Consider the following 17,099-nt stretch of genomic DNA (forward strand, 5'->3'; position numbering starts at 1 on the left):
CTTTGGATTTCCAATCAAATGAGCCTGTTTTGAAGTTTCTGCGACAACGCCTTCTATAAAAACCTTATATGCCCCCAGGGTATAACTTAAAACCCTTGCCCTGAGGGTTGTGGGGGAGTGTCCTGCTCAAAAATATATTTTCTATCTGGAAATCAACTATGCTGAACCAAATGGCTATCTCAAAATTTTGATTGGATGTGTTTGGGGGAATGATGGGCGTGAGGGGGGGGGGGCTATTTGTCCTCCAATAATTTTCGACTATTAAAAAGAGCACTAGAACTCTCGATTTCCAATCAAGTGAGCCCCCTTTGAAGCTTTTACGATGAACCCTTCCATTTTAAGTGCCTCTGGGAAAAAAATAAATAAATAATAAAACATTGGAGCCGTATGTTTTTTACTATAGGCACTGCTACAGCGTTGCCTCTGATATAATAGACATCTCAGAACAAAAAAAAAACAAAACTAAGGGAGCATCATTCAGCCAGGGGGGGGCGCCCCCCACCCCCGTATGGGCGCCCATACAGCCATTTCAACCTTTATACCATTAAAACCCCAGAAAGTTGGTTTGAACCACATCTTATTGCTTGACATAGGCCTGCGGTCAAACGGGTTCCTGAAACTATCTTTAGACAGTTCCTTTAGAGAATAGTTAACAAATATTCCTCTGCCTTCCGAAGCACCACATTCCAGGGTCATACTTGACCATAGTCATTACAGTATCTTTCACTATTCTTGTCTTGGTTTACACTCTTTCTTCCTATTCTTCTAAATGTTTTCAACGGCGAAAAACCACTCTTGGATATTCTATTGTTCAAATCTTCACTGCATCCCCCATTTTCACTAATAATGCTGCCTAGGTAAGCAAAGCTATCCACTGTCTTGACCTTTTTGTCTCCAAACACTAATTTTCAAACATATGCTTGCACTCTAAGCCCTCAAAATTTCCAAAAAATTCCTTTATTTTGCTTGCACTTCTATCTAGGACACTCAAATCGGCTGCATAATCAATGTCTAGGTTATTTTTACCTTACCATTTGATTTTATGCTCTCCCATAGCCCTCACCGTATTCTTTAGGACAAGACCATGATATAATCCACATAAATGGGAATAGGACACAACACTGCTCAACTCCTGATTCCGCACCAAACCAACTACAGACCTCACGTCCTCGCAATGTTATTCCCAATCATAGCACTAATCGCTTTACTGTATTTATCTGGTACAACATGCAAAGATAGGACCTACATTATAGCTCACCTATCGACCGAATCAAATGCCTGTTCATAACCTAAAAACAGAGGACTAATGAAATCTGGTTATTTAGACACCTGTCAGTGATAAAGCTATAAGTGATAATTATTGGATTACACACCCTCTCCCCTTCCTAAAACAACACTGTTCTTCTCTTAAAACTTTATCTACAGCATCCAAGTCTAGAGTATCACCATACTAAGTAATTTGCTGTCTACAGAAACCAAGCTAATGCCTTTATAATTACCACACTTTTTTCATCTTTGTAATAAAGGATTTTATTTTTAATTCAATACAAATAATAAAAAAAACACTCCCCCTTTTTAAGAAGGCTGTATGTCTTTTTGGTACTGCAAAAATTGTCTTGCTTTTCGTTTCCCATTTTTATTGTTTCCTACTTCTATTTAAAAATATCCATGTTTTCCTCGGACTCAGACAATCACTTTCTAGTACGCGGGAGCCAAAGCTTGACTTGGTCGGACATAGCAGAAGGAAGTTCTAAATCAATTTACGACTGTTATGGCTGCAGCCACAATTACCTTATCTTGTGTGAACCCATTTGGCTACGGATCGTTCTCAACAGGTTGAGAACATTTTTCATTGTAAATTGTCAAAGGCGATTCATTTCTCCCTTTCACTTGTATGCCAAGAAGGATAAATTGCATTAACAGGCTAGATTGCAGTAGGATTTTGTAGCGAGCGATTCTAGAAGAATTTTAGCAATGATGTGGTAAATAAATTTGTTCTGTTTACTGGTCTTGGTGAGTTTCATGCTCTTGAATCAGGCTTACTTGGATACCACTTGGTTCCAGGCCGCTCCATATGTATTCTTCGTCCAACACTCAACTGTTGCAAAAGTGTTTTAAATTAAAAATAATAAAGGGTATTTTCCCAGAGCGGTTACCACCAGGCAAACCCGCTCTAAGAGGCAAGTACCTGTCAAACTTTCAAATAATTTTTTTCCCAGCCGATTCATTGTGATTGGCAACGGTGGCAAAGGCCTTGGTACTATTGTCCTATTTACCTAAATTTTTTTCAAATGATTTTTTTAAATGAAATCTAAATTATTAGCTTGGGTGTCAACATTAGAGAGCCGCAATGTGAGAAATTCAAATCCATATTCAATTCTTCATCAGAAACATTAAGCTTTGTTTCGGTTGGAGGATATTAAGCTCCATTTAGATGATTTCAGATATCTAATTTAGCACTTCTAAATCGACATCCCGAAGAATTTTTTTTCCATATTGAATAAAAATTTAATTACTATTTGGAATCCTCGAAATCGATTGTCCAAAGCTCTTATACCAAAGTGTTGTCCATAGGAACTAAAGTGCTAAAGTACAAGCTGAAACGATTACACCTATAGTTTCTTTGTGCAAGCAAACCCTATTTCTACTAACTATCCAGACCAAAATATGATTAACTTCTTGGTACAAAATATAGCCACAAACAATTTTTCCTCAAGGATAATAAGTCGAGAAAAAATTACTTATCTGGGAATTTGCAAAACCTCAAGTGGCACATACAGCCAATTCAAGGCTTCTGCATTATAGAAACACTGTGACACTGACATTGGTAAATGGAATGAATTGCGGGTAGGAAGGACTGTTGCAACCAGGAGCCGGGTAAGTGCAGGATTTTTTCTCTTTACCCTACCATACCGTTGTGAAGCTGGATGTCTTTGATCACGACTATCGTTGTTGTATCCTTCGTGTCCAGCGCCCTCAATGAGTATCCAACAGGGAGTCAATGAAAAATGATGGGGGATACGACGTAGCCTTACTCTACTCCTTAGTCTACAGTAAATTTTTCACTCTTCGCCGTACACCCGTAACCTCACATGCATGCCCTCATGTATGTTTAAGGGGTTGACTTACTCTGAAGAAGCGACAGTTTAGGGAGGATTAAGGACTTTTTTTATAACTGAACTCCAGGTTTAATCTAATTAGCTAAAAATCACATCTTTAAAAGTAAATAGCATTTTGTTACTTTTATAATAATGATCGTAAAAGTCAATTTTTGTCAAAAAGCACAAGATTTTACTGTAATGTTTGCACTAAAAAGGCTAAAAAAGAAAAAAAAATTGTCGAACCTACAGGAAGATTCATTGGCAGATTTGCACATAAGACTTTATCTAGCCACCAACAAAAGACCCAAAAATACAATTTTCAGAGACAAAAAGATAGAATTGCAAGTTAAAGGCACAGCTTTGTGGGCTACAAACTTATCTGGGGTATCTCATTCCCAAAGACATAATAGACTAGCAAGTCATTCTTAAAACCTTAAAAAATGGAAGCAACGAGGAACATAACTGAAGTGATAGAGAAAACAAAAAGAGATGACTGATCAACTTGCAAAACTTTAATCTCCAAGTTCCAATACAAAATCACCGCAACAATATAATTTTCTGTTTGTTCTAATCAAAATAAAGGTTTCATTGCACAAAATAAAGCATCTTCTTCTTTTTTACAATCCTTGAGATCTCCTTAAATCAATCAACCGGCCTTAAAGAAAACTGTACGAACTAAAGAACTAAGCTAAATAATTGGTGGATGCTGTTTTTCCTCCAGTTCCAGTCCAATTGGTATGAATAAAAACTCCAGGCTTGTCGTTCAGTTCGTAGGTATGGGCTCCAAAGTAATCACGTTGTGCCTTAAAGTATAATATTAAGTCAGATTACTTCATTATAGATTGAATACAGAGCAGCTGCTTTGAGATAGGAAGCTTCTACCTAATATCAATTTCTCAGTTACATAGTAAAAAGTAAAGGTAAAAAGCCGCATAAAACAATGGACATGTATCACAAATGGTGGCAGAGAGGCAGTGGCCCCTAAAAAAAAAAAAAAACTTTTGAAAACATAAAAATAAAATGAAAATTATTTCCATTAAAATTCCCCACCCGATTTTTGTTGCGGCAATAAAAAGTAAAGGTGAAAAGCCATATAAAGAAAGGGACATGTGTCACAGATGGTGGCAGGGGGGCAGTGGTCCCTAAAAAACAAAAAAAAAACTTTTGAAAACATAAAAATAAAGCGACAATTATTCCCATTAAAATTCCCCCCCACAGAATTTTTGTTGCGGCACTCAAAATATGTATGACACAGAAACTGGTTGCAAAACATCCATTTATACAAAGTCTAAATTTTGTTTACTAATAAAAATACACCCAGAATCAACAAAAGAATGAATATAGCCTTTTTTTTACAAAACTTCCAAATACTACTTTGGTAAATGTTACTTTGCTTGTCAGTGAGGACTTGGGTTCGAGTCCTGGTGTCACGGCTTATTTGGTTTGGAACAGGGGTCAGTGGCGTGTTTCTCCCAGCTGTAAATGAGTACCTGGAGAAATTTGAGGAAGGTCAATAGAAAGGGTGTGCAAAAGCAAAGGATGGCTGGCCCACAGCTCCCCATTGCAGATCCTGACTAAAGGGCCATGAAACAAAGACTAGCACCACCGGTAGGGATTGAAAAGTCCAGTGACAAAACTTCAGGGACTGATATGTGACACTTGCACTACAGAAGCAAAACATTGAAATGGCAACAACTTGGGTTTGGCACCATATATCCATACTAACTTGGTATTTTTTTATTAATGTTACGCTCTTTGTAGCTTCTTTCAGATTTAATCCACATAGAAAAAAACTGCATTTCCAAATTTTTATCTTTTCTGTTTTGCTAAATTACGCATGGAATACATAATTGGCGCTGTTTTCGGGTGTAATTTAGTTTCCATAAAATAAAGCGACTATACTGGTTGTTTGGCATTAAAACCCCTGAGCACAGGAGTTTGAGTTTTTTCAAATCAGCTGGGCGAGGACATATTGTGTCCTGCCTTACCCAACCTAACCTAACCTGTCACTGTTAAACCTTGCATAAAACTGAAAAAGTTGACTGGCAACGCTGACTAAATCCAAGGAGAAACAAAAGTATTTCGGACACTCACCGCTGAATGTCGACATTCACTAATTTCGAACATTCATGGTAACATATTAATTAAGAAGAAACAATTCAATTTATAAGTCTAAGTCAATATGAAACACAAGTTAAGATTATGAAAAAAGAAAACGGAGATTTAATAAGAGGGAGCACAGGGCGAAGTTCTGAGTATCAAGATCATTTTAATTATGCAAGCTGTCGAAGAGAATAAAAGATCTAAAGGTTAACTGTAAAACTAAGATAGGACACATAACGAAAAACCTCAAAAAAAAGTCTATGGCCATTTGAAAAAAAAGAAAAGAAACGACAATCACGACGTATTTTTCGCATGTATAAAACTAGGCGTCTTCAGCGCTAAGAAACAGAAATAACCTAAGACATAATCAATTGAAAGAGAAAATGGATACAATATAAAAACAATAATAATAATAATAATAAAACCCAATGCACATATACATATACTATTCCATAATTCAAAACAGCGTGGATAATATGTAATTACAGCAACTCTCATTAATGCACAAAAGCAACTGGATCTAATTAATAAGAGAATAAAGTTAGACAACAGAATTAATGATTTTGTTGGCATCCATTGCTGCTATTGTTTTTGGTCTTGCATTTATTCAAATCCCCTGATGATTTTGCAAGATCTTGTTACAATTATTAACTAATGGCTCATTTTTTTTAGAATCATATCATAGATTGAATTAATATTTAAATTTCCAGTTTTCCTATTTATTGAAAAGTTTGCAAAAATGTTTGTTTTTTTATTTCTATGGTTTGTCTAGCCCACTGTGCTACGCCTCTATGGTTAGAGATGGTTGTAGCCTTCACAAACTGTACGAAATGGTCACGATGGTGAAAAACCAAGGCTGAAACAATAGTTTAAAGGTTTTCTAAATTTGAAAACATTATCAATCAAATTGTGGTGCTCAATAAAGCGTTCTGCAAACTGTTGGTGAGTTCGGCCAATAAAGAATTTGCCACAAGAGCTAGTAATGCTGTAAACACTACTCCCTAAATTGCCACAAGTCCTATCCTTCCTAGAATTCAGAAAGCTATTCTGAGGTCTAATCGAACAAAAGCAAGTTTCAATGCCATATAAACATAAAATTCGCTTAAGTTTCTCATATAAGGTAAAGAGATATAACTATTTGAAATTTTAGATTCAAAAGACTGTGGTTTCTCGCCTTTTTTTTATTGTGTTTACTTAGTCTATTTTTTATTATTCATTTATTTTATAACGGTTATCGAATTAAATTTTGAGGTTAATTTAATTGAGCATTCCATTGATTTTCCAAAAGAGGAACTCGAAGAAAATCGAACAATATGGAAGTTCACGATCATGTAAAATTTTCGATCACATGCTTTTCTCGAAACGCTTGATGTGCGGCAAGGTCTTTAGAAAAACGGAAATGGGATACCATTTCGTTAAAATTTAGACCGTTAAAATGGGATACCATTTCGTTAAAATTTAGCATATCAACTTTGACCGGTATCAATCGCCTTTCATAACTACAGTATGATCACCATCAATCCCGAAGAGTAATGCACTAATGATCCAGTTCTTATAAAAAGCATACCAAATAGTGGTCATTAGTGGGTTATTTTTTCTAATTAACATGACAATTTTTATTTTTCAAGGTTTGAAAATTTACTTGTTGCTAAATCCAAATGTAGCTTCTACTGAGCAATTCAATTTTGAACTTTCTTTTTAACTACCTGAGAAGTTTTTTAATTAACTTAATTTGAGTTTTAGAAAAAGTCTAAACGGCGATTTCCAACACAATTTTTATTATTCAAGGTTTTGAACTTTTTCCAACACAAGGTCACCAATTTCAAGTCACAGCAATAAGGTAAAAAACCCCAAGATTTATGTAAATTGTCCTGGCCAATAAAGTTCTAGGACTGAAAAATATACAACACACTATGCTTAGCTTTTCTTATTAAGTCTTCTCCACTCCATAGACAAGCTCTGTTTCTTGGGTAGATTATTTATTGTGTTGTACGATTGATTTAAATAAGAGATTTCATTTAACAGAAAATAAAATTAGAAAACGTTTGCAGTGTCTACCTCTCCAATGTCGAAACAAGCTATAAATTTGGCTAAAAAATACCAACCTGAAACGCTTAAGAAAACACGCTCGCTCTTATTTAAGATTTCTGCTCAAAACTCAAATTTATGAGGTTATCCTTCATTGCCCTATTCAATTATACTGCAATAAATCAGCACAAATCATTCAAAGATTCACACCAACGCGAAGCCGAAAGAGCAATTTTCTAACAAAGGATTGCCGAAAAAAGCGTTGTCCATACAACTATGTTTTCCACTTAACCTATATTTGAGTATGACTAACACTATTTGTATAATATGACTGAAGAAACAAGGAAAAAGTTTTTGAATTTCCAATCTCTCCCAAATTTCCAAGTTATACAAAATACGAATTTTTTGAATATATAATGACAATCAAAGAACTTTTCTACAGTTGGGTCAAACCTTTTGAAATATGATTCAAACAACAACACTGTTGTAATCTGTAACTAGATACGATTCATTAAAGGCCCTTGATTTTAGTTCCCTAAACGAGATTTTACTGTTCTGTCGAGTCATCAATCTCTGTATTTGTCTTTGCTCTGAGACCTTAGTCTTTCTAAAACTAGGTAAGACTAAACAAAAAAAAATCGTTCAAGCTTATCCTTCAAGAGCCTTCAATACCCTGGTGGTCTTCTTGCAAAACTCTTCAGTTTTTAAACATGCAAAGAAACGAATTAATGTTATTTTTTCGTAAACTAGAATTTCTACAACTTTGCAACAATTCTAGGGACCCAATAAATTCATAATTGCGAATACAGCTCCGTATATTGAGCAATGTTAGCAACTCTGAAGTTACTCAAATGAATAATTCTAATTTCTCTGGTGATTTAAAAATACATATTGTATTAGTATATTTTTTCCATGACCACACTGCCTTTTTATGACAAAGTAAATAAGAGTTCAAAATAGGGACAGGTCCTTTTATTAGACAGGCTCTAAATATTTCGATGACAAAGTCGGTATCGACTGTGCCATAAAAAATATTTAGATCCTTTTTTTTTATTTTTGTTGCACTGTCTAATAAAAGGACTTGTCCCTATTTGGAACTCTTAATTATTTCATATTGTATTAATAGAGACGTGAGACTTAAAAACTAATAAAAACACAGTAACTAATTTCAAAAGACAGACGTATTCTGCTCGCCATAATTCAAAAAGAAAAACCCAAAAACAGGTAAAGAAAAGAGAGCAATAAATTAAACACAAAAATTAGATCTTCATAGGGGAAATCATAAAGAATTTAAATGAACAATCCCCAAAGCCCCCGTGTCCAATATGCCAACCCAGGCTGTTAGGACCAGACTAATGGTAAAGAACTGTAAGCTTGTTTGGTAGCTAGCATTAAGGAGCGATAAAAAAAAAAATCTTTACAGGGACTGAAATATGAACTTATATCTAATAAGATACCAAAATTTTATGACTTGCCGACTGCAAGAGACAATGATTATAGCGGTACACACTCCCTTTAATAGCAGCAACCCCTGATCCCTCTTAATTTTGTTTAAATAACCTTATAGATAATAGCCTTTTTTGGATCACTTTTTCATTGAACTATCTGACTGAGAGGCCCGAGTAAGAAGTAAAGAAAAAACGACAAAGAATCTCTCTAAAAGTATACAAATATTCATTTTTGATTTATGAGAGTATTATAAGACTTGGATCTATTTAAAGACTTAGATTTGTAATTTGCCACGTCTATCGCGATTCTTTTATCAAAAGATAGTGTCAGAGTAGAATTAAATAGATCAAACCTGTATAAGATTGGCAGGAAGGCGGGAAGATCTATACCCATCGTAAAAAGCTAATGCAGTGTAAAAGGCAGGAATTGATATGCCCAAACGAGCAGCTTCAGACACAACTGTCCTCCATGAAGTTTGGCACTTGTGAATAGCATCACGAAAGAAATCATCTAACAGCAAATTAGTCAATTCGGGATTCTTGTCAAAGGCCTTCTTGATGTTACCAAGGAAAACACTGTAAATATTATAAAGAAAAACATCATGGCGAAACAAGAAAATAGAACAAAAACCATGTACAAAAACGACCAGACTCAAGATGTTTCACCGGAATCAGAATCAAGATGTCTTTAAATAAAAACATCTCCAGATATCTGTCTTTAAAATCTTTAAAGAATTTTTACGTTTTTACGTAGTTCTGGGTGGAAACTCACCAATTAAAGGCTAATTTGTGCAATTAAATGATATTACGTCGCTCAATGTATTTTCTTCTTTTTTTTGGGGGGGGGGGGGCTGTTCGGCCGCTCTTGGGTATAACTACACATCTAATGGACTAAATACTAAACTTGTATTTACATTGTGGAGATATTTCAGCTTTTTATATTTGATATTTTCTACATTTGTCTTTAAAATCTTTTAGGGGGTTTTAAGATATGGCACTTTTTGTCTCCAACACAGGGGCTTAATTTGCTATGGGGCAGGAGGGGGGGGGCAACTCCCACTCCAGACCAAAGTTTGCCCCCCCCCCCCCAGCTGAAATTTAGTTTCTACAAAAAAATCTTGTCAAAACTAAGATTAGCCTGCATAATTCAAGTATCCAGAGATACAGGTCGGTTTTCCTTGGTATATCTTTGTCTTTATGGTAATGTATGGACCATTTTTCAGTTTTCACTGTCATTTTCACTTGATTTGGAAAAATTGGTTCCACTTTTGCCCCCCCCCCCCAAGGATTTTGACGAAATTACGCCACTGCTCCGACATAGGTAACAATTTTAATGAAAGGTAGCCTCTGTAAACGGTTGAATCCTCCTAGACATATGAAGTGCAGAGCATGGCGCAAGCAAAGATGCCTTCAGGAACAATTCCAAGGTGAGAGAAAGAAAGCTTCTCGGTTGCACCGGTTCTGAGGATCAAGTATTCTCCCCTCTCTTTTGAAGAACAAGCGTTCTCTGTCCAAACCTGGGTGAATCTGGCTGGTGGGGTTATCTAAATGGGATAAAAATAATGGCGAACACCTTCACACTATCAAGCAAAGCTCTTCCATAAAGGGAAAAAAGAGATAGGCAATCCCGACCTCAAGTTACCACGACCTAAGTGGTCCATTTAAGCTATATGCTCGAAAGAAAATTCTTGGGGAGGTTTTCGGCATATGTGGTCATTCGCATGTTTTATACATTTTTTTTCATCCACTGTTTAATTATATTTTTCTGCTTTGTTTTATTTTGCCATGTATAAAATTTAATAGTTTTGTTTGTTTGACACTTACTCTTACTAATCACTACCTCTTGTGTTATTGTCATTTCTCTCAATATTTTGTTGATTTTGTCTCTTTTCTCTTCATGTAAAGGATTCATAAAAGGAATTTTTTTTTCTTTCTGCAGATTCTTCTTCTACCACAAAACTGTCTTACAATTCCATATAATTTCTCCTTTTTATTAATTGTCATTCTTTTTCACACCCACACAATCACCTTCTAACATAAAAGCAGAATTACAATTCTATGTCACATGTGCAAAAGTGGCATGTCTTATTGAAACCTTTCACTTCTATGCACCCAAAAAGGCCCCAGGTTTCCCCCCAACAAAGAAAAGAAAAACACCAGCAACATTCAACAAACCAACAAAACTATAAAGAATAGCTCAAAGCCTATTCTGAGTTTTTTCTATATTTCTTCTATAAAATATAAGGATGCATTACCAAAGCTGCAATAACTTGACTCTGCAATGACTAGTGGTAAACAAGCCAGCTACTAACAGCCCACGAGGGGGGCTATTCGGCACACCAATTATCCAATTCTAATTACGAAGTATTCTGTTATAAAAACGGATAGTTCGCTATACGGGTATGAAAATTTCGTACCTGTAGCTTGTGGAAAAAAAAATCATAATTTGTTTTTAAGCAAAAGAGAACATAGACACATAAGTAACCTATAAATAAAACCATAAAAAGCCTATATAATAATAAAGCTCAAGAAATTGATATTTCCAGAGGGTTCAGGTGGAGGGGGAGAAGGGTATAAAATAGGCTGTTACAAATCAATCTCCCTCGATCAAAAGTTTTAAGGCAACTTCCGAATGAGGGGTTCGACACAATGACGAGGAGGTTCATTAACGAATAAATTGGTAAACAGCAGATCTTGATCATACTCAAAGAATACTTAACCTAGAACAGCAGATAAACGAATGAAACAAGAAAGCAAGATAACCCCCACTAACTTCTTAAAAAGCCTTTTCACAAATATTCTAGAATGACTAAAAAAATACAGCCAGCCCCCCCTTCCCCGCAAAATATGTATTTGCAGAGATACAGTCTTTAGACCCCATCTGATAATTCGCTTTATGCAAGTTACCGACGTTTTAGTAAACAAAACTCATCTAAATTCGTCAAACTCTATATTACCCCATTCGGGTGGGTAATATAGGGAAGAGATAACCCAAAAAAGCATCGAATAATGTGTGTTTCTAAATCTAATTGTCATACCGAATCGACGGGTTAAGTCGGTTTGTCTACGCTTCTGCAGTCATTAACTTCAATAGAGAACAGACTCGGCGTACTTTACATAGTATATTTTGGACACCCTGTTCCTTTTTGAGTACTTTTGTTTTTCAGTTAATTTGGTTCATTTCAGCTCGTTTATCGTTATATCTTCGACACAATAACATTAAGGTAATTATAACTCATTATAACGTTTATTTTGATCTTGAGAAAGACGACACCAACAATATACTTATGTTCTTCAGTAGAATACGGATTTTTTCCCATTGTTCATATCACACGGATGACAAAATAAAGAAATTACGAATACAGTACTCAAATTTAGAGTTCAACGATTTACTTTTCACAAAGGTCAATTACATAAAAACTCGTGTTACCTCCTAATGATGCAGCCGCCACGCCACATGAGTGCAATACCACCATAGTTCAGGTTCCAGTTGAATACCTTTGCTGCTTCTCGGAGTAGCATAAACCCTTGAGCGTACGAAACAATCTTTGATGCGTAAAGAGCCTGTCAACACAAATAACATATTTCATAATCAATCAACAGACCTTGAATGTGTTATCAAACATTTATTGACGACATAGAAATTCATATTTTAAAATACTGTCTTTTGAATTTATACAGTCAAACAATGTGTTGGATACCTGTCAATATATGTATTTGATCACAAAAATTTGAATTAGCAGCCAGCAAGAGGTTATCTCCCATCCTGCAACCTCCTATTAATTTCTTCTTTTTGGGGGGTGGGAGAGGGGGGTAATTTTTGGCGTATCTACGCATCTGAGAGCCAGGGGAGAGTTCCACCAGTAAAATTTGACTGATTAGGGTGTGAAATACTTTAATTGAGGCAACACACATCTTCCTCCATTTAAAATATTGTATCCACCTCTCTCAAAGATTTGATATGTATGTATCTAGGTTTAAAATACTCAATTGTAGACCAATTAACAAAATAAAATAAGCTATTGGTCCAAACAACATACACGTCCAATTTTTATTTCCCAGTTAGTTACATATATTTCAACCTGTAAAACCTGACTCAACAGTCACTTATCCTACACAAATACGGCAGTAAATTCGTCAGAACCGTCGTGTTCCTTGATATTAGATATAAAAAAAAGGCCAAGTAGATATCTTGACTTTGTAACGATGGGGTTAGAAGTGAAGACATTACGTTCTAAAAGGGGGGAGGGGGAAGAGGTAATAAGAAAATATTAAAAAATAGGAGCTTGACGGAATGAAATAAAGGGAAAAATGCATTACGTTTATTATTTACCATTATAATAATTATTACAACACAGCTTTATCAGCCCACCCCCCCCCCTCCAAAAAAAGATTGGTCTAAAAAAACCCTTAGAAAAAAATAGGAAAAGTTGGCCCAAATTTGTTTTTCCATTTCATATCCCTCTGCTGGTAAAACTCCTTCCCGATAGATATTATAGACACATACAGTGAATATGCTGTCTTAAATAAATTTTCATGGGTAAATACATTAGTTCATTTTCTACATAAGATTTTACTTCGATAGTTTTATTTTTCTTTCCCAACAGTTTTTTTTGGTTTGCTCTATTCTTTGCGGGAAAACCAAGTGACTCAACTTATCCGTAATATTTTTGGTCCGAATTTTTATACCTCAAAAGATATACAAAGTGTCAATTTTAGTTAGGGCTGGTCTCTGTTATTATACCTTTCTAAGTGGGGATATGAAAGTCTAAGTTCACAAGTATTTTTATACTTTCCAAAAGGAAAGATTAACTCATCAATAAAATATCCAAACTTTGTTAAAGATCTATCATTAGTTTTTCATTAGCTTGTTTCAGGTTTAAACTATAAACCCTACATCAATAGAAGAAATACCTTAATATCAATAAAACATTATTTCAAAGGAATTAAGCATTACGGTTCAACGCGAAAAAAACTAATCATTTTTTTTAGACAGCCAAAAGGGGAGGTATATGGACATCCAGAGAGAGTGAGAGAGAGAGACAGAGAGAGAGAGAGAGAGAGAGAGAGAGAGAGAGAGAGAGAGACAGAGAGAGAGAGAGAGAGAGAGAGAGAGAGAGAGAGAGAGAGAGAGAGAGAGAGAGAGAGAGAGAGAGAGAGAGAGAGAGAGAGAGAGAGAGAGAGAGAGAGAGAGAGAGAGAGAGAGAGAGAGAGAGAGAGAGAGAGAGAGAGAGAGAGAGAGCAGGGCCGTTTCCCTCCCCTGCTGCACTTTTGGAAAACTTACATATTCTTTTATTAATCTGATTTTTAATCCTAACTCTATAATTTTTGAAATTTACGGAGTAATGAAAATAGAAAGAAATTATTTCTGAACTTAGAAAGTGACTATCGAAGACTTACAATAAAACTGGAATATCTAAACTGAATAAAAAAAAACAAAAACTAATGATGAAGCTTTGCCAACAAGATTTATCTTTTTTTTTTTTTTTCTTTTTTTTTTTTTTCTTACTCGAAGTTCATACAGGAAACAACTGCTGAGCAATTTTAGTTGCCATTCTGATCATATAGGGTTGTCTCTCTAATGTCTGTTGCTATTTATTTTTAGAAAAAAAAACACTTGAACAATAGTGTAAATGGCTACTGTGTAGGAAAAAATTACCGGAAAAATTGCCCTTGTTATTCTCAAAAGTTGAATTTTTCGATTCTATAAATTGTCTGATAAATCAACTGAAATTACTTAAGTTGGCAAGTCAGTCATTGTGACGAGCGAATGTCAACCATATGTGAACCAAAATTAATTCCATGAAAAGTAAAGAAGCCCATCAAAGTATTCATACCTCAAATACTGAAAATTGAAATCCAATCCCTAATATCAAAGGCCCGATAGGCCAAAAAAGGGAAATGAGTTATTATACAAAGTAAAACGAGCATGTAAAAACATGATGGCTCGTCGGCAACAATCTCTCGTCATTTTGCAAAAAAACAAAAACAAAGAAAATTGTGAATCAGTTTCATTAACCATTTCCTGGATTGGTTTTTCAAATAGAAACAGCACTTAAAAAAGAATATTTATGTAATTTGAGGGTTTCAATTTCTAAGGCCAAAAATAATAGCTACAAAGAACCACAAATTGGATAAAATGAATACTACTACACTGCAAACAATAAACATGTTGTCATAAAAATGGCGCTAATTTATGGGAAAAAAAAACCCAGACACTTGTAGATGTTAAAGATTGCAGAAATTAAAGAACGGTATGTGGGGGATATAACCACTGGCAACGATAATAATCAAGGGAATTTTCTTCTGGAATATATAATTTTTGGCAAAAACTATTGTTTGGGCTTATGGATGTGCATGGAAAATTCCCCTTATTATTTTCCACATCCCCCTATTATTACGTCGATTCCACAAGATTCTCAAAACATATAACAAAAGTATATTATTCAAACTGAGAGACAGGAATTGATGCAGGAGGGGTAGGAGGCAGCCTCTGTGCGCAGGCGCAAGTAAGCTTTAAGCAGAAATTACGACTGTTAGTCCTTAACAGGAGTTCCAACTAAAAAAAAAGAAAAAAAAAGAGAATGAAGAGAGAAAATTTCCAAAGGAATGGTTTAAAGCGTTTATATTTAACCAATCTCCTTAATCGTCTGCAGTTGCTCTTTCGTTCTAGGATGAGCCTAAATATTCAATTATACCAGCATATATGGAGGGGATTCCTCACCTGCGAAAATAAATCTAAACAAACCTACTTTTGCAAAAACGAGGCCCAAAAGTATACCTTTTCCCTAGCTTTGACTCATCCAACGCAACAAAAGTCCTCCAAGTCTGTCAACCCTCCCAAGTGTCAGATCCGTGTGCATCACACTTATATTTACTGGGGTCGAAAATGATTTAATTGACATACCGGTGAGAATTAGTTATACCAGTTTGTTTCGAAAACTCAAAACTATTTATTTTCACATAATTAACGGGAACGTCATTTTAAGGACTATATAAGAAATGTCTTAAATCTCTATATTTCTTACCGACTAATAAAGAGAAAAATTGAATAGGCATTCTAGGAAGAAAAAAGAATCCAACGAGTGTTCAATAAAGTGTCATTCAGGGGTATCAAATATATATATATATATATTTAATGCTAGGAAGCCTGTAGAAATTTTAGTCTGAAAAAGCTTTTTGGCGTGCGGACAATCACAAATCGAAGAGGAATTTATTTCAGAATAAGGAGTAAAACTTTCAAAAAAAAAAAAAAATATGAGGATTATCAGGGCTATTGAAAATAACAGTAAGCACTTACAGAATAAATCAAGATTTTGGCAGTGGGAGGGCGATGCCCACAGTTTATAGACAGTAAGCTTATCGCAGATCATTTCTGGTCATCGTGAACAAAAAGCTCCTCCCACTTCTTTCTGCCTTAGCTTGTTTAGCCTGTTTCTGAATATACCAGTAAGCTTATCGCAGATCATTTCTGGTCATCGTGAACAAAAAGCTCCTCCCACCTCATTCTGCCTTAGCTTGTTTAGCCTGTTTCTTTCCACTCGCACCCCTGTCCGGGTTTGTATAATGGGAGAGATAGAGAATGATCATACTGCTATATTCTGTCTACTGTGGCGATGCCAAACAGGCCTCCCTTCATGTTTACGTGCTCATTCCACTCACATGGTCGCAATTTTTTTTTTACTAGCAGTTTATGCGACCGGACATATGCGACGATTTAGATTATCATGAATTATACTTTTAGCTTGCTTAGCTCTACTCCAACTGTGAGCGAAAGTAGAAATATTCAAAAAAAAAGACGAAAAAGAAGAAGAAGACGGAATTTTAGAAAAATGTCAACAATAGCCATTGCTAAGCAATGGCGACATGTATTCCAAATAGTTTAGCGTTAAGGTGAAAAAAAAGACGAAGAAGAAGAAGAAACTAAAAAAATGTCAATAACAGCCATTGTTAAGCAATGGTGACTGTATTCCAAATAGTTTAGCGTTAAGGTGGAAAAAAAAAGAAAAAAAAATGTAGGAAAAGCTTCCCAAACAAAAACTACTTATTTAAGTTATTCCTGGAATGATTACCTTGCGGACATGTTCTACGAATTCTTCCTTGTCGCCTTCAAATTTACTTCTAGGTCCATCAAGTAGTTTGCACGCAGCAACACGTTCATCTTTCAAGGAGGATAAACAGCGAGCATAAACGGATTCTCCAATGAGAGTAACTGGAATTCCATATTCTAAGGATGCAATAGCAGTCCATTTTCCTGTTCCTTTCTGACCGGCTGAATCACGAATCTTTTCTAACAGATAATCACCTGGAATAATGAACTGAAGTATTTTATGATTATAATTCACAGGGTTACCCACAGTTCCTCCCTATTACTTCACAATATTAAGCTAAATTTATAAAAAAACAAACAAAAACTACT

General features: G+C 35.3%; 1 protein-coding gene across 2 annotated transcripts in view; it reads right to left on the reverse strand.

The window, feature by feature from the left end:
• Nucleotides 1-3,598: 3,598 nt before the first annotated feature.
• The window catches only part of LOC148954055 (6-phosphogluconate dehydrogenase, decarboxylating-like), a 66,782-nt gene continuing 53,281 nt past the window's right edge, over nt 3,599-17,099 (reverse strand). For both annotated transcript variants that reach the window (XM_089085770.1, XM_089085769.1), the window contains exons 5-8: nt 16,753-16,985; nt 12,111-12,244; nt 9,034-9,256; nt 3,599-3,904 (exon numbers count right to left, since the gene is read on the reverse strand). In XM_089085770.1, coding sequence (XP_088941896.1) covers nt 3,785-3,904; nt 9,034-9,256; nt 12,111-12,244; nt 16,753-16,985 — 710 coding nt within the window. In that variant the 3' untranslated portion in view covers nt 3,599-3,784. The remainder of the gene's footprint in view (nt 3,905-9,033; nt 9,257-12,110; nt 12,245-16,752; nt 16,986-17,099) is intronic.

Source organism: Artemia sp. Qi Xiang Cuo, chromosome 3 (genome assembly GCF_049724085.1).
Source record: "Artemia sp. Qi Xiang Cuo chromosome 3, ASM4972408v1, whole genome shotgun sequence".
NCBI lineage: Eukaryota > Metazoa > Arthropoda > Branchiopoda > Anostraca > Artemiidae > Artemia > Artemia sp. Qi Xiang Cuo.